Source organism: Hesperophylax consimilis, chromosome 27, assembly GCF_061612785.1.
Source record: "Hesperophylax consimilis isolate HC1 chromosome 27, BYU_Hcon_1.0, whole genome shotgun sequence".
Classification (NCBI taxonomy): Eukaryota; Metazoa; Arthropoda; class Insecta; order Trichoptera; family Limnephilidae; genus Hesperophylax; species Hesperophylax consimilis.
Window position 1 is genome coordinate 22,729,739 of NC_142862.1, and position 17,667 is coordinate 22,747,405.

Genomic DNA, 17,667 nt, shown 5'->3' on the forward strand with positions numbered 1-17,667 from the left:
AAGGCCGGCGTGTTTTTGACTTATGTCTCGAAGTTTCTATTCTGCATAGATTACTGGTAACGTACGTGTCTAGTTCGATCAAATAATATTCGATTTTCTGTATGGTTTTCTGATTCGGTATGCTGAGTTACTATGTAGAAATTTTTATTAAAATATTTTAATTATTTTCAAAGGCATAGCAATTTAAAGAAATGTGTTAATTATAAAAAAATTGGACGTTTTCTAAATTCGTTTATTATTATTTATAATGATTATTTGTTGGAAACTATTAAATCTCTGTGACCGAAATAAATGTTTGTTAAATGTCCCCAGGGTCAGAATGAGACCAGTCTGGCGATGGGAGAATTCATCCGGACCCTGGTAATGCAGATCCTCAACAACTCCTCGGAGCACCGCAAGAGCATGCAGGCCACCATACCTGAAGAAGACAAAGGTAAGGACGCTTGCCAATTGCAATACCTAATATATGTAGTTATTTTTTTGCTGGCAAGACTAAACCAACTTACAAACAAATGCTAGTCCAACTTAGACATTTAAATTAAATTAGACAAACAGTGAAAGGGGAACAAACTTACTTGCGCGTAGGCGTGACTATCCCACTTTCGGTGATTTTTCAATAAATGAATCTGACAGTATACAGGCAACTCGCATTGTAAATATCATCATTCAGTCCTCAAATATAAAATCTGCTTACGAATTACTAGACCTTTTTACAACGGCGCGCAGATTGCTGGCTGCGTAACAAACTTAACTACATAAATACTAAATCGGGTAAACAAAAGTTCTACTTTCCAAAATTTTATATTTTTTTACACTATTTAGTTAGACATTTTTACAAATGTGCAATAATTTAGTCACCTCAATCAATATTTGTGTCTCTGTGCCAGGCGATTCGTTTGAGAAAAATCATTCAGACCCTGCGCAGAAAAGTCCCACAATGGACAGCTCTGCAAACCGTTGCCGTACTTTAGCGAACTTTACTTTTCTGCATATGGTCTGGTTATTTCAATGTGCGCTCTTTAGTGGTCAATGTACGACTCCTGGTGCCGAAAATATGGTCGCTTGGTTTGCCTCCAGCTCATTGAAAAGATACCCAGATTTCATCTTAGGGCAAGTCTACTAATTTGGATGTCTTGTATATAGTCCAACATTACATCAAGTTGATATTATATTCAACAGAATAACCTTGGGCACCTTTTCATGATGATCACTGTTCCTTTCGACAGTTAAAGACCAATACAAGAGATGTAATAAAGCACTTTGCAACACAAAGCAATAGAAATTCTACTAATGTGTACCTTACTTTATCCCCAGGTGATGCGTCATTGCCGTCTGCGCCCCCCTTGGAGGGAGGGGAGGACCGAGGGAGGAGGCCCCGTGGCACCATGGAGAGGATACACGAGCGGGAGCAGTACGATGACATGCTGGCAGACATTGTAGAGGAACGACTCAAGGTAGGCTCTACTGCTAGAAACTAGGATAGAAAGATGTCAAGTCTCCGAACGTTGCTATCTCACATGAACCAAACCAACACCAGTTGGACAGATGTTGACTTTTCCAAATTAAGATTTTGTTTGTGGTTTCAATCATTTTCATTTTTTCTTACAGGTGTCTCTATCCATCGAAGACAAGCAAGAGTTGCCGGCGCGAGTTAACAACACCAACCCATTCCTACCCAATTTCCAAAGCCCCAATGAAAGGGAGCAGAAACTTTACGAGAACCACGAAAACCTCTTCCTCAGAAATCTCTCTCAACAACCCAAAGATGCCAGGAACTCTAGACTCTTCAGACAACAGAGCGAACCCCCTCTTCAAGACAAGAAATCTGCCGTACTACAAAAGAGCTTATCTACAGACTCTAAGAATGCTCCGGAAACACGACCACGAAGAAATTCCTCCGAAATGGACATGGATCATAAAAATTTCGACGCTTTCCGAGGTTTGGAAGATGCAAAATTAAGTTCTGCAAGTAAATCACTGTTCAAAGAAATCTTAGAGGCTGACGAAGATAAGAGAAAAGAGGGGGAAAGGAAAAATAGTGACGGGATCGATATCAAAAATACTCCACTTAGCCCGGGAGGGAATAACACCCCAGGCACTGCCGCTAAAATATCCCGGATTCCAGTGGCCAGCTTCAAATATCCCAACATGTCCGTTCTGAGCTCAGCTGAGAATTCCCCTTCTAAAAGTCGCGTTTATAGAGAATCCGAAAGAAACTCTGCCAGCGATAATTCTGATAATAAAGAATCGTCAAAAGGCAGCAGCAACAAGGTGCACGCTATCGAACTCGTAAAGAAAGAAGATAGTGATGACCAAAGAGTCACAATTGAAGACGAACTCCCGGAGTATCAGAATGTGTTGAAACCGCCGAGTTGTCCAAAAGAATTGAGTCCAAAGATTGGTCGAATCGAAGATTTCAGCATGACTGACTATAGAAACATTGGCGAAACAATCCTAAACAGTCCTGATTTCGATCCTACTTTCGGCATGCAAAAATTAAGCTTCGGCGATAAGATTCTAACCGCTTCTAGTCCTATGAAGAATCTCAATCAATCGGACGACGTGCCTCCTCCGATTCCTAGTCTCCCGATTAATCCTAGGACCTTGATAGCGAATTGTTACTATGAAAAGCTGCTTTCTGAGCCTGAGATCCAGCAGGCATTACTGCCGCAGAATTTGGAAAAGAACCCAGACGATTGTTTTAAGAAAGCAATCCTATTTCCACTTTTAGAAATTGACCCGCCGAAGCAATGCCTATTTTTACTTGTGGATTCAATCGACGAGACTCCTCTTACAGGGTCTTCGATGACCAGTTCGACTCTGACTAAAGACAGGGAGAAGACTGGTTCGGATTCTGGTAATTTGGCAATTAGGAGCACAAACAGTTCAAAGACCATTGCCGAGCTTCTAGCTAACCACCATCACCTGTTCCCTCAGTGGTTGCTGCTGGTTTGCACGGCCAGGAAGCAGTCCAAATATCTCACCAAGATGTTCACAGGTAAAATGTTTTAAATTATTACTGAAAATATTCAAAAGTAATTCTTTCCGTTATGATATATGTACACAAAACTATCCCCCATATATATTCCTTTCACTGGAACCAGATTTATTTATTCTTATGTTTTGACTCTGGAACACCGATCGACAAGAATTTTTTCCTGCCACAAACCGATGGTGCACTGGCGACATTGGAATTTCGCCTTAACTGGAATTTTATGATACGCGATTTGAACCTCTATACCGTGAGAAATTGTATTAAAAAATATATCAAACACTTTAAAATTCATTTTTGATTTCACGCATCTAGCCCCCCGAAAAGTTCACAAAATAAATTATTTAACTTACAAAAAATAAAATATTAGAATATTTTAAAAGGTGTTGGTCTTTATTTCTTTTGATTATTTTTTTCGTGTAAGTTATTCAGGTTTAGTCAGAAATAACAAAACCAGTGTTCATAAAAATATATTTTTTTTTACAATTGTTTCCCAAACAGGAGATTTTTAATTTTTTTTTTAGATAATGTAAGCTTTTCTGGGAAAACGTCTTACGACATAAACATGAAATATATATCAATAATAAGATACATTAGGTAAACAGAAAACAATCAGAAAAAAAAAAAAAAAAAAACAAAAACAAAACTCATCCCAGATAATTATTGCGCCATTCTGCAAATTTTTGGCCAGTGTTCAAGGGTATCTGAGGATTTTCTGATCCAGTGTTTCAGAGGTTAAAATAATTGTTGCTAATGGGGGGTGTAACTGCCTGAGGTTAATCCATCTGGAAGAATTATTTATGTTTTTATTGAGAGCATGTTGCCACTTTTGTCATGCTCGTCAAGCTTTTTGATTGAAAAATCCTCTAATTGATGATGTAGTCCTGTAGTCCTGTAGTCCTGTAGTCCTGTAGTTTGTCCTTTTATCACTAATTTATGTGTTGTGTAAACTGTCTCTTGTAAATTAAAATGCTTCTATTGATATTTTCAGGTTTCCGAAAGATCTCTCTGGACGACCTCCGCCGGGGCCACGTGACCCTGGATGTGCAGCGCTACATCCTGGGCCGCCTGGACTCTGAGCCGCGTCTCGGCCAGCACGTGTCGAGGGACGCGGCGCAGGCTCTTGACCACCTGCGCATCAAGTCCAACGGCTGCTTCCTCTACCTGGAGCGCGTTCTGGACGGCCTTGCCGACGGCTCCGTGGCCCTCCGGGAGATCCGCGAGATCCCTGGCACCCTCAATGGCCTTTACATGTGGCTCTGCCAGCGACTGTTTCACGGCAGGAAGTTTGCAAAGGTTAGATTATTTCATTTTTTTAATTTGGATTGCCACAAGGCCCTCATTTAGTACCTGTTTTAATGAGAAATCTATGAGATGGCTGAAACGTGGAGCGGGCTGTACATATAACTGCCAGATACTATTTCATGGCTGGAAGTTTGCCAAGGGTAGATTGTTGCATGAAAGGCCTCCTGTAAATTGGTACCCGTTTTAATGGAAAATCAGTGAAATTGCAGAAAAGTTGAACACACTATATGTTGGTGATTTTGCCAGCAGACCATACCAGGAACTTTGTAAAAGCCAGATTATTTATTTTATTCTCTGAAATGAGGATTGCCACCAACATACCCCAATTGAGGTTGCCATAGCTCCACTGGCTCAAAATAGTTGGAAGCAGAGGGGACAGTTTTCATATATAAAATGGCCTCCATTTGGTACGTGTTGTGATTAGGTTAGCTTTTGCTATGTAATATGGATCGCCCAAAGTAATTTCTGGAACATTAAACAGGCTGTATGTGGTGTCTTTTTTCACAGAAGGTTTGCAATGTTTAGGTTATTCAATTTACTGTCTGAAACTGCTTCCACTATAAAATCGAGGTTGGCCATAAGATGTCCAACTAATACCAGTTTTAATGGAAAATTAACAACTATTGAATAAACATCTCTCATTTGTGTATTTCAGGTCCAACCATTGCTGAATGTTCTCTTGGTCGCGAAATGTGGAGTTGACTCTGAGATGCTTTACCACTGCTTGCTGACCACCAACTACACAATACCTAGGGAGGACTTCAATAAGAGACTTCATTTGTTGCGAAGGTACAGATTGTTCAAATTTTTGGTAAATTAAGACGTACCTTGGAATACATTTTTAAAAATCCTTACCATTCTAATATCCATCTTGATATTTTCAGAATCCTTACGTTGGATCCTCGCACTGGTGTACTGTCCATTTTCCACCACTCGTTCTCAGAGTGGCTGTTGGACGTGAAGCACTGCACGCGGCGCTTTCTCTGCTCGGAGGCGCTGGGCCACGCTGCGCTCGCCATGTACTACACGCTGCGGGCGCGACAGCTCAGCGCCGGAGATGTGCACCGCATGGTGCTACACGCCACGCGACTGGAGCACCACCTCAACAGGTAACACACATGTAAATTCAGAATGTTTCCTGTCTACCCAACAGGGTTTGAACCACTGCAACTTTGAGTGTGCAATCCCAAATTAAGATTACTTCCCAGATAAATTTTAGCTTGACTGCGCCGTTCACTCCACTCGACACGGTCCTGCACAGCATGAAGGGTCTCGGACATTGACATTCCAGATACCTGTCTGATTCTTGGTCAGTTCTTCACATTGGTGATTTTCCTCTGCTTCTTTTGTCTTCTACTTTGTAAGTGACCAAGAGTTTCTTTAGGGTCCACTGATCACATTGGTAAGCAAGATGTTCATAGTATTTCGCAAGAATACGCAAGTAAGTATCTAATACTGATATTTTGTATTCACTACCCAAACAACTTGTCGCCTACAGTTCGTACACGCCGCTACTGAAATCACGATTCCCACGTTGCTTACTCTCACAACTACTGTAGCTGTTTTTTTTGTTGACTGCTTTGTTCCTAGCATTGATCTAAGATTTGTTGATGAAAAGATGATTTCTCATAATCTCTTTACTGATTTCTGATTTTGAGATTAATCTAGCGTAAGGTATTGTAATTTAACATATTTTAAAGGAAAATATTTAAATAGAATGAACACTCAAAATAATCACCCAGAAACAGTGCGATTCGTTCATGAACAACTCATCGCTAGTTGACAACCTGTTATTCCAAAATTGGTCATATCCTGAACATTCATATCAATGTATAGTATATTTGTTGTTTGTGTTCCAGGGACTCCAAGTCCACGATGGAGTCGAGCCTGGGCCCACAGATGGAGAGGTCCATCCTGCTGCCGGGCCTGGACCTGCACACCATCATCCTGCTCTGGCTGCTGGACTCCGGCTGCGATGTGAAGGCATCGCTCAAGATACAGCAGCAGAGGCACCTCATAGGTGAGACAAACAACAGCCAGCTGTTTGATAATATAATTTGACAAGATATTTATTAAAGTGGAACTGTAATTTTTTTATTTAAAAAAGTCATCAATTTAACAGTTAGACAGGTAAAAGTTTCTAAGTTTGTTTGTTAGACTTTTCATAGCAATACCAGGATCAGTGACTTGAATTGTCCAAATACAGTAGAAATAAAATACCTGTTAATTTGACCTTCTGTTAAAATATGGCAGTTAGGCAGACCTGAGGAGTTATTTACTATTTTGGAAAAAGACCTTCTGTTAAAATATGGCAGTTAGGCAGACTTTAGGAGTTATTTACTACTTAGTAAATATTGAATTTGACTAACTCATCATTTGGAGTTAATTGATCATCTTATCGTTGGTTTAAACCTTTTCTAATTAGCATTCTTGTTATTGTTTTCCAGTTCCCGAGGAATCTGTGGTTCCCGCCTCTTCGGTCCCCGAATTCCTGTCGGGGCTGGAGTGCCCCACGCTGCCCCGCGACGGCCGTGTGCTACGAGCCCTGCTGGAGATGGGGGCCCAGTTGGAAACTGCCCCGCCGCAGCCCAACATCATCGGAGAGAGCCAGGTAATTAATGCTTCTTCAAATAATGTCGCTTTCTTACCTCACTGACATCTCGTGTCCACCCGACAGCTAATTCCCAGGTCCCAGACAGGACAATGAAATCAATTTTAATTTTTATGTGATTACCGCACCATAGTCCCAACTGCTGGGAGCCATTGGGACTAGTATTGATTTATTTACTATTTTTATACACCCATGGGGATTTTGCGTTGCATATATTGAAATTTTTAGCAGTCCACAATGGAGTGCTGGTACCCACCCTGATGAACGGAAGTGAGGCATGGAACTTGCAGAGAAAGGATGAAAGTAGACTGAATGCTGGAGAAATGAGATCCCTGAAGCGTATGTGTGGTAAAACCATGTATGATCGTGTGAGAAATATGGAGATCCGCAAAGAATGCAAGGCTGATGTAATGAGTAAGATCAAGAAAGGGATGCTTAGATGGTTTGGGCGTGTAGAGCGAATCAGCGAAGAAAGGAGTGTAAGGAGAATATACGATGCAAATGTGAATGGTAGCAGAAGTCGGGGACGCCCGAGAAAGACATGGCACGACCAAGTGAATCAGATACTTGAGTTGGGCCATGTCAAGAGCAGTGGCTGGTCGCATAGTACGTTCGTGTGCAGCACTATCTAAATTGTAATGGCTAAAATTAATTTATAATATCTTACTGAAGACTATAAAATCTATAAAAAAAATCATTTAAAAATATTACTTACCAATACAATGCAATGAATATTATCAGGGAGAGCGATTTTAATCTCTCCAAGTATAAAGTATGGCTGCTGCGCGGCGCTCGAATCGGGAGCGCGTCAATCTAGCCATTTGTACCAGGAATTAGCTGATTCTCTTGTGACACGCCGCCGACATAACCCGATCATTGCCGAAGATTACCGATCGATGAACCTTGACCCGATAAGTTTTTAGATTCTCACGGCCAAAAGCATTTTTGCTGTTTGTTTTTGGGGTGTTATGCCGTGTTGCGCTAACTCCTTCTTTAGCCGACGTTTCGGACAGCGTTGCAGTGTCCATCATCAGGGCAGATCCGGTAGATCCGAAGATGTGTAAATTTTCAGGCCACAAATAAATAAGCACAAACTCGACAACCAAAATTTACACATCTTCGGATCTACCGGATCTGCCCTGATGATGGACACTGCAACGCTGTCCGAAACGTCAGCTAAAGAAGGAGTTAGCGCAACACGGCATAACACCCCAAAAACAAACAACAAAAAAAAACCTTGACCTGAGGTTACGCGAATACATCCGAAGTTCGTCGAACTTCGAACTTCATCGATAGTGGACAATAGATCACAGATCAGCTAGCGTCGTTATCGCGAGCCGTTACGTAATTATTGTCATTGTTTTGGTATTGATTTATCGAGTAATTTGATCAAGCTAAATACTGAACTTAATCCTTTTAATTTGTAACTTTATAAGAAATAAAAATGAGTGTAATCAGTGTCGAATATATAAGAAATAATAACAGTTTGTTTGAAAATAAATTATTAATTATAATATTAATTGAAAAATGCATTAAGACAGTTTGTGATTCCATAGACCGAACAGCAAAAAGAAATAAAACGGTGAATTATGCAACTTGCATCGAAGTATGTGATATTATCTTACAACAGATCAAAGACAGATTCGAGTTTCCTAACCATTTATTAGCATCAAAATTATTTGATTGTGAACACTTTACTCAATATAAAGAAAACTTTCCTCAAAGTAATTTCAATGAAACAGTGAACACGTACATCTTTTTAGATAAATTTAAATTGAAAAATGAACTATGTGCTATATACGGGAGAGATGATTTGAATCCTATAATTTCTATACCCGCTATATCCGATTTTTTGACAAAATGATCTGAGTATGACATCTTGTTCACATTTTTGCGAGCAACAAGAGGAGCCTAAAATTGAGTTTCAAAACCCTCCTTTTCGCGACCAAAAACCATGTTTAAACTGCGAGTGAGAAACAAATCCGCTATATCATACAGAAAGTTACTATCAAAACCCGCTATATCGGATTCAACGAATCACAAGCAGTTATTTTGCCCAAATACAATATGGCCGCCGCTCTGACGCCACGCTCGTGTGTCAAAATGATCTACGCGTGAGTTTCTAAACCCGCCATGTCGGCTCAGTTGACTTTCAAAATCACGAAGTGAGTATCAAAATCCGCTATATCCATTTTATTTATCGAAATTACTTAATTATTGCTAGACATATATAGAAAAATAAATGCTTTTCGAAATTGTATTACTCCAATTCATTATATAAAAAATTGTAATGCATTTACTTATGTACGCTAGAGATGTGACAGTTTTTTGCGGTTTTCTCCAAATCAATGAAAGTTGATATAGCGGGTATAGAAATTACACGACTCATTTCTCTAACGCCGATGGTGCAGTGGCAATATTGCAACTTTTTTATAAAAATAATTTAGTCAAGTCGTTTTCGGAGTGTGTGAAGCTTTTAAAAATAATATGTACAATACCTATGACATCTGTGGAAAGCGAAAGGTGTTTTTCTACCCTAAAACGAATTAAATCATTCTTGCGAAACACGATGAGTTAAGATCGTTTGAATGCTTTATCTGTACTTAGTATTGAAAAAAAATTTTTGCAAACAATCCCAAATTTCACTTCAAAAGTGATAGAAGTTTTTGCTCTTCACAAACAACGTAGAATAGACCTTATCTACAAATCAGGTAGGCGGAATAATTATTTTTACCCATAATCTTTTTGTCATATTGTTTTTATTTTGGATTGTCAGTGAACCACCACCTTTTTAGGGCAGCGGCCGCCACTGGTCAAGAGTCAGAATAATAGAAGACGATGTATGAATGTAAATGAGGCAAGGAGTGTGTGCCAAGACTGTCGGTCAAGTTGTTTGGCGGTCCGTCCTCTCTGCCTACCCCTGCGGAGGAAACGGCGTGATGGTTAATTAGTTAGTTGGGATTTTGCATTGCAAATTGAAAATTGAAAAATTGAAATTTTTACAATTTTGTAAACATTGGTTGCAAAAAATAATTTCTTGCATTACAATGGACTCGCAAGCTGGAAGTCGTGAGTTCAAATCTCGGCATGCGCAAGTAAATTGTATTTGATTTGTGATATTTCACAAATTACTCATTTAATATTATACATATAGCATATTTGCGGCACATTCCAGAGTGGAAGATTCTCTCAGTATCGCCCTGGTGTAAGACCACCATTCAGAATTGAAACGTCGCTTGAAATGGCTTTGGCCGTGTTTAGTGACCAGATCTGAATTACCACTTATTACGTACTTCCCCACTTTCCTCTTGCCCATCTCCTTCCCCTCCTCACTACCTTCAGCCTCACAAAATATCACAATTGGGGATGCCATAGTCTCACTGGCTCCAGATGGTTGAGAGCAGTTGAGGCTCTTGTGCGTTTTCACATTAAAAAAAAAATTGATAAAAAAATTTAAGTTTTGACTGAAGGGGTAGGGAAGGAGAGGAGATGTGAAAGAGGAAGGTTGAGAAGTACCTGACTATTCAGATCTGGTTATCAAACACGGCTAAAGCCATTTCAAGCAACGTTTCGATTCTCAGTGGTAGTGTTTTGCCAGAGCGATACTGAGAGAATCTACCCCTTTGTCATTTCTGATTATTTGTTTATGATAGATGTAAATTTCAATATTAGAAAATGTGTTATCAATTTCACCCAAGGTAAATAAAACTTCAAATGCGCACACTCTCCCACAATACACTTCTATCAAATTATCTCTTCAGTGCTTGTGCCCTTTTTGAGGTTAAATACATTCTATTATCATGTAAACATTAGATTAATGAGATGGTACTTTGCTCTAGAAAGTTATGGCTTCTTCAACAGCTCTACAGTTACTATTTAAAGACAGATAAAGTTTACTAAAGACAACAATGTCTGTACAGTTTGTGAGTTCAATTAATAATCCTCTTTTAGATATTAAAATAACATTGTTGATTTGAGCATTGTGCTTTTTAAGGGATATTGTAAATAAAAGTTTTGTTGTGACAGTTTGGATTGGAAATGGGCAGTTGCAAAAGATGTTGTCAAAAAACTGATTGTAATCAAATGATCGTAAGCATATAATAGTGTCTGTGCGCCGTGCTAAAATCAAAAGATTTGATATAATTTACATGTAATCAATTTTATATGATGAGATAATATACAATACTTCCATACTGAACAATAAATTTTAATACTTGTCGTTATATCATATTAAATCCTGATTTTACAGAGTTAAATGGTAATTACGATCGAATGGTAATTTACGATCAAATGATAATATGATCTTTTTACATACAATCTTTTGCATACAATTTTTTTTTCTTACGATCTAAATGTCGGTTACTATTTTGAAGATACAAGGTTCGATGAACTTAGATTTGCTTTCCAAGTGTCATTTTCAAAATTGGAGATAATTTTGTGAAAAATTCAGAAAAGTGATAAAGTACCTACATATTATGATACCTACCTATTATGGTACCTACATATTATGGTACCTATAATAATGTTTTGAAATTCAACATTTTCAAAATTGGAATCTATTGGTCACGAATTCAGACTATTCTGTGATTTGACAAGTGATAAATACCTACCTATAATAATGTTTTGAAATTCAACATTTTCAAAATTGGAATCTATTGGTCACGAATTCAGACTATTCTGTGATTTGACAAGTGATAAATACCTACCTATAATAATGTTTTGAAATTCAACATTTTCAAAATTGGAATCTATTGGTCACGAATTCAGACTATTCTGTGATTTGACAAGTGATAAAGTACCTACCTATAATAATGTTTTGAAATTCGACATTTTCAAAATTGGAACCTATTGGTCACGAATTCAGACTATTCTGTGATTTGATAAGTGATAAAGTACCTACCTATAATAATGTTTTGAAATTCGACATTTTCAAAATTGGAACCTATTGGTCACGAATTCAGACTATTCTGTGATTTGATAAGTGATAAAGTACCTACCTATAATAATGTTTTGAAATTTGACATTTTCAAAATTGGAACCTATTGGTCACGAATTCAGACTATTCTGTGATTTGTCACGGGTCTGCGCTAGTTTGCTATAACTTTTAAATATATTTTTTTTCCGTTTGGCATTTTGTTTTCAACATATTTTCTAAAACTTTACACAAATTTCATAAAAAATGTGGTGCCCTTTCTTATCGGAGGTTAGCTATCATCAGGGCAATCTTCACTCTGCAGGCCGCAGTCCAGAATTACCCAAACATTGGGTCAAACATACAAAATGGGATAATAATGTATTTATAATAAGGTCTCAATGGATGGATGTTGCTGAAAGGATGCTATAATTGCAGATATCCCTGGAGCAGCTGCTGATGCTGGAGGCTGAGGAAGAACAGGAAGAAGACTTGGATGCGCTGCAGTGCCTGGAGCTGTTTGAAGTGGACGCCGCGCTGGGCCGGGCTCCGGTGCACACCCTGGCGCAGCACGGCGAGCCCGATGCCATGGCGCAGGCCTTGCAGGTATGGCAAAAGTACCGAGTCAATACCATAAATAACATTGACATTCGATTCAAGATAAATGCAGTGTTTACAAATGTATTTCAAAATATAGTATTGGTTTTGAAAGCAGTTGGAAGACTCTTTTCAGATTTTTAGTATAATTTAATAAAAATTATTATTTATTTTCGCTTTTACCCTTTTTATTGAAGGTGAATACAAATTTAACATTTAAAAAAAAAAAACTACAGTTACATGAAATAGACAAACTTACAGCAAATAGGTGTAGAATATACAACATAAACTTAACATAGATAAAATTGACCGGTCAGTGGTTAAGTTGGCATCGCATTTGGGTCCCACCCAGGCGTTCCTCGGCTGGCTAAGTCCTCCATCACAACACAAGCAACATTTTCCGCTTACTGTGGTGGTAATAGGAGATTTTCAAATATTGTCAGATTAATCATAATCCGGGAATATTTGTCTTTCTTTTTATGATTATTTTTTTTAAATCATCATATGTGGTTAAAAATATAAAAAATTTGATAAAGTTTTTAATGTCACTTACCAATTGTCTTTTATTGTGTAAACCTGTAATTACTGCTTTACACGAAACTATAAAACATATTTAATTAGCCAAAGGTATTATAAAAATTATTGACACTTATAAAAATGTTTTAAAAAACTTTTCACCTTGTAGTTTTTCTCTTTCTAATACAAAATCATGTATCTCACTTTAATACAAAATGAGTTGGCATGAATAGTCTGTATCAGGCAGGAAGACAAGTAAAAAGACTCTACCGGGTGTTTGACATCTGGTAGAAATATCTCCCAAAAAGACTATGGATGTTTGACATCTGATAGAAATATCTCAAAAAAGACTGTACGGGTGTTTGACGTCTGGGAGAAATACCTCCCAAAATTGTTCTTCGTTTCAATATTGAAATGGAAATTAACCTTTTGAATAATTCCAGTCATATATCTCTGCGGGTGGCACCCTGACTACCCCGCTGCTGGACACGCCAGACCGCGCCGGCCACACGGCACTGCAGCTGGCGGCTCGTGCCGGGCGCGCCGTTGCGGCAGCTGCGCTGCTGGACGCTGGTGCTGCAGCCTCACTGCCCGACCCTGAGGGATGGACGCCACTCCGGGCCGCCGCCTGGGCCGGCCACACTCAGGTACTGTCATATTCATCATCATCGGGTCTACATTTTAAATACACATTCATAGACGGTGTCTGGAAACTCGTAGTACATTGGAGGGGACCCACCCTTTCCCGACGGCTGTGTGAGGAAACTGATTGTTTAACCTCCTTAGCCGCACACGTCAGGACTCTAATTTTTTTTTTTGTAAAAAGAAGCTACATTTATTTTAAAACGAATCTAGACCCTCCAATGTCCCTGCATGCATGATTGTTAGTACGAAATAATGTATGCATACTTACATTAATAGTAACACAAAATAAGAACACATATGAAATGTGTTCGCCTGGTGGTTTGGCATCTAAAATTAAATAATAAATAAGGAGCACAAATTTTATAAGTGGAAGTATGATTGAAACATAAAAATATACAAGCCGCGTATCGAGGGCAGTTTACCCCACTATCACGGGGCGGTCCCGGCAAGAATGAGCGTGGCAAGCGGCCTGGCCACAACGATCCCAAGCACCCGCGTCCCTTAGCCAGTTTTCCGAGAGTACCCTCGAAGAAATGTAAATGGGGGGAGGGGGGGGGGAGATACTCCCAAAGACCCTAGGGAATGAAGTGAGCCTCAGGTCACCGGAGGCAGGACGGAAGGGGACCGGGCTCGCGCAAACATTCCCCAGGCCCGCTCATGATGCCGGGGGAGGCACCCGTGGTTCGTGGGACAGCCGCCCCGGATTAATGTCACCTTACTGGATGCAGGAACAGGGTCTATCCGCCCCCGTGGTGGGGAAATGAACAATACAGTACGATAGAGTTCAGTTCGACAACCTATTCATAAACCAATTTGTTAGTAACAAATAAAAAGGCAAATAACAAACGTAGAAAATAAGTTGTGATCAACAACAAATTGACCGTTCATAATAGAAAAAAAAAGAAGGGAAAAAAAGATTAACATAGTATTAAAGAGCTAAAACACAAAAAGAAACAGTATTATCATTATCAACGCGTTCCTAATAAATAAATAAGGCCCAAATTCAAAAGTAAAAGAAAGAATGTGCATAAAAAAAAACAGTGTAAAGAATTGGCAAAAACGGTGTAAAAAGCCAGTATACACAATAAATGAATAAGAAATAATAAAACAAACAAATAAAATAATAAATGCATTGCGATCATGCCATAAGACAAAGAAAGTAAAACCAATGAGTATATAAAAATAAAAATAAAACATAAAGCAATCGCGCATAAACAATATTAAATTTGTTATAAGAGGAGTAACCGTGGAGTGACAGGAACAATACGCTTGGCACCTGAAACAAAGATGATTTTAATCTAAATCAGCAACTCTAAGCACAGGCCATCTCTCTACCCAGGACTTTACAAACTTTTTGAAGCATTCAAAATTTTCTCTGTTCAACACGAGATCGGCATTCCATGCCGGTCTTGTAATCCCTCTCAAGCCATCCAACATTTCCTCTCGGGCATCCTTCATCAACTCGCAGTGCCACAGAATGTGCTCGGCTGTCTGGTTAGTGTCACCACATGAACAGTTCGGATGAGGAGACAAGGCGAGACTATGTAGCCGCCCCCTGAGCTCCCCATGACCGGACACCAATTGCGTCATATAGTGATCCAGTTTTATGTGCGCCCCTTCCATTCTGCTTTTAACTGAAGGGAAGAAAGAGAAAGTCAATCTACCCTTCGTCGACCTATCCCATCGCTCTTGCCATACACTCAGCGTTCTATCTCGCATGGCTTTCAATAAGCCAGGAAGGGACACCGCTCCACCGGGTGTCAGTTCGACTCCCAGGTGGACAGCGGCCTTACCTCTTGTCAATGCCTTTTTTGTCAAAACTTCCCTTATTTCCAAGTCAATCGGCAGTGTACCAGCCAGAACCGGTAATGCATCATTAGCCACAGTCCTATATGCGCCCGAAAGAGCCAACAGGGGAGTCCGTTGGCCCCGCTTGAGGGCCAAGTGGATCAATGCATTATCCAGCCGGTGCTCCCACACAGAAGCTGCATACGAGACATGCGTCACGTAAACACCCCTATATATGAGGCGAAGTGCCGGAGTCCGCAATCCCCACTCAGCCGTTGAGAGCCTTCTCAATTTCAAGAATAGGGCCTGGGCCCTGCTAGAAACGCTCTTGACGTGCGCTAGGAACGAAGAAGATCTATCTAAAGTGACGCCTAAATACCTGGTGCTTTCAACGAAACGAATAGTGGAGCCTCCCATTCTGATGGTAGGGTTTCTGGCACGACTGAGCATACCCTTCATCAAGAGTCCCACGGTCTTATGGGGAGCGAAGTTCAGCCTGTTTCTCTTACCCCATTCAAGAATTTCACGCAGACCCTCTTCTGCTTTACTCTCCACTTCCTTTCTGCTGTCCCCTGAGACCAAAAGAAACTTATCATCTGCGTAGTCCACCGATATGCATCCTTCAGGCAAGGGTAACCTAGAGGAGTCGTCAAAAAGGATGTTCCACAGGTCAGGCCCGAGGACTGACCCTTGTGGACAGCCCATGTTAACGTCACGTATGATGAAAAAATCACCATACATCACAATAACCTTTCTGTTACGTAAATAATCACTAATAATATTGAACAGTAAAGGCGGGCAATTACGACTTTTCAACTTAGTTAAAATCATCGGCCACCACGCATGATCGAAGGCACCCGAGATGTCCAAAAATATTCCAATTACATACTTCTTGGTACAAACCCTCACCCATTCAAGCGCATACTTAATGGCGTGCTCAGTGGACTTACCGGGGATGAACCCAAATTGGCGGTCGCAGGGTGGAGACAGGGTGAGACGGAGCCTATGATAAACTCGTAGTACAAGAGGGAACTGGTGAATCTACATCACAAAGAGAACTCAAAAACCTATTTTAGCTGAGCACGTACACAGCCCTTGCAGAGTTCCCCGCTGCTGCTGTTTTCCTCCGGTTCCCTATGTGAAATAAATAAGGTTTAGGTATTTTACAATAATATTTCATGTAATTTTTCTAATTCCAGGTTGTGGAATTGCTGCTTAAACATGGCTGTGAAGTGGACTGTGTAGATAGTGACCACCGTACTGCACTCAGGTAATTGTTCCCTTAAACATGGCTGTGAAGTAGACTGTGTAGATAGTGACCACCGTACTGCATTCATGTAATAGTTCCTTTAAACATGGCTGTGAAGTGAACTGTGTATATAGTGACCACCGTACTGCACTCAGGTAATTTTTTTTATTTTTTTTTTTTTTATATTTACTCCACACAGGAGGCCCTGAAGAAAATAATTTCCCTCAGGGCCTATGTCATCTTTGGGGATGCTGTGTGGAGGGTCTTTTTGTGGAGAGGAAGGAGTGAACATGGGTCTTGAAGAGTCCCATGTTGTAGGAGGGAGGAAACACAGAGGCCGGCAGTTCGTTCCACAGCCGAGCTGTTGAACTTAAGAACGAATCGTAGAAGCGACCCGTTCTCATGTGACAAGTGTCAACTGTGTACAAATGTTGGGCGCGCGTTTGGCGTGTATCCCGACTACGCACCGGTGCCGAAGGGATCAATGACGCTAGTTCCTCAGAGCATCTTCCATTGTAATACCGATAGAACAAGGACAGCATACCTACCTGACGCCTGTGCTCTAAAGATTGCAGTCCGTTTGTTAAGATTGGGGAATCTATCAAACGGACCGCCCGTTTCTGCACAGAGTCAAGGGTTTTTTTCAGGTATTTAGGGGCTCCAGACCAGAGATGGCTGCCAAATTCGACCGTAGGGCGCACTTGCGATTTGTACAGGGTGAGCAGTTGTGTACTATTAAAGTATCTGCGGGCCCTGTACAGTACGCCCAGCTTCTGAGAGGCCAACTTTACTCTGGCTTCGATGGAGCCCCCGTACCTGAGCTGGTCACTTATAGTTACACCAAGCATATCAATGGAAGGCCTGTTCGGAAGATTGCTTCCGTTGAAGGAGACTAGATTATCATTTGGATCCCTTTTAGACGTAATCAGACAGGATTGGGTCTTTGAAACATTAAATTCGACGAGATTATTTTTACCCCAGGAGGAAATACTCTCGAGATAACCGTCCATTCTCTGCTTCAAAGCCCTCCGAGCCGTTGGAGTTTGTGTGCC

At 40.2% G+C, this 17,667-nt stretch overlaps 1 protein-coding gene across 5 annotated transcripts in view; it reads left to right on the forward strand.

The window, feature by feature from the left end:
* Positions 1-17,667, forward strand: part of LOC149410780 (uncharacterized) — a 112,909-nt gene that overhangs the window by 55,119 nt on the left and 40,123 nt on the right. For all 5 annotated transcript variants that reach the window (XM_089648124.1, XM_089648128.1, XM_089648126.1 and 2 more), the window contains exons 6-16: positions 313-433; positions 1,315-1,454; positions 1,609-2,998; positions 3,984-4,288; positions 4,953-5,086; positions 5,182-5,406; positions 6,157-6,317; positions 6,745-6,908; positions 12,259-12,426; positions 13,377-13,580; positions 16,566-16,636. In XM_089648124.1, the coding sequence (XP_089504250.1) occupies positions 313-433; positions 1,315-1,454; positions 1,609-2,998; positions 3,984-4,288; positions 4,953-5,086; positions 5,182-5,406; positions 6,157-6,317; positions 6,745-6,908; positions 12,259-12,426; positions 13,377-13,580; positions 16,566-16,636 (3,083 nt within the window). The remainder of the gene's footprint in view (positions 1-312; positions 434-1,314; positions 1,455-1,608; positions 2,999-3,983; positions 4,289-4,952; positions 5,087-5,181; positions 5,407-6,156; positions 6,318-6,744; positions 6,909-12,258; positions 12,427-13,376; positions 13,581-16,565; positions 16,637-17,667) is intronic.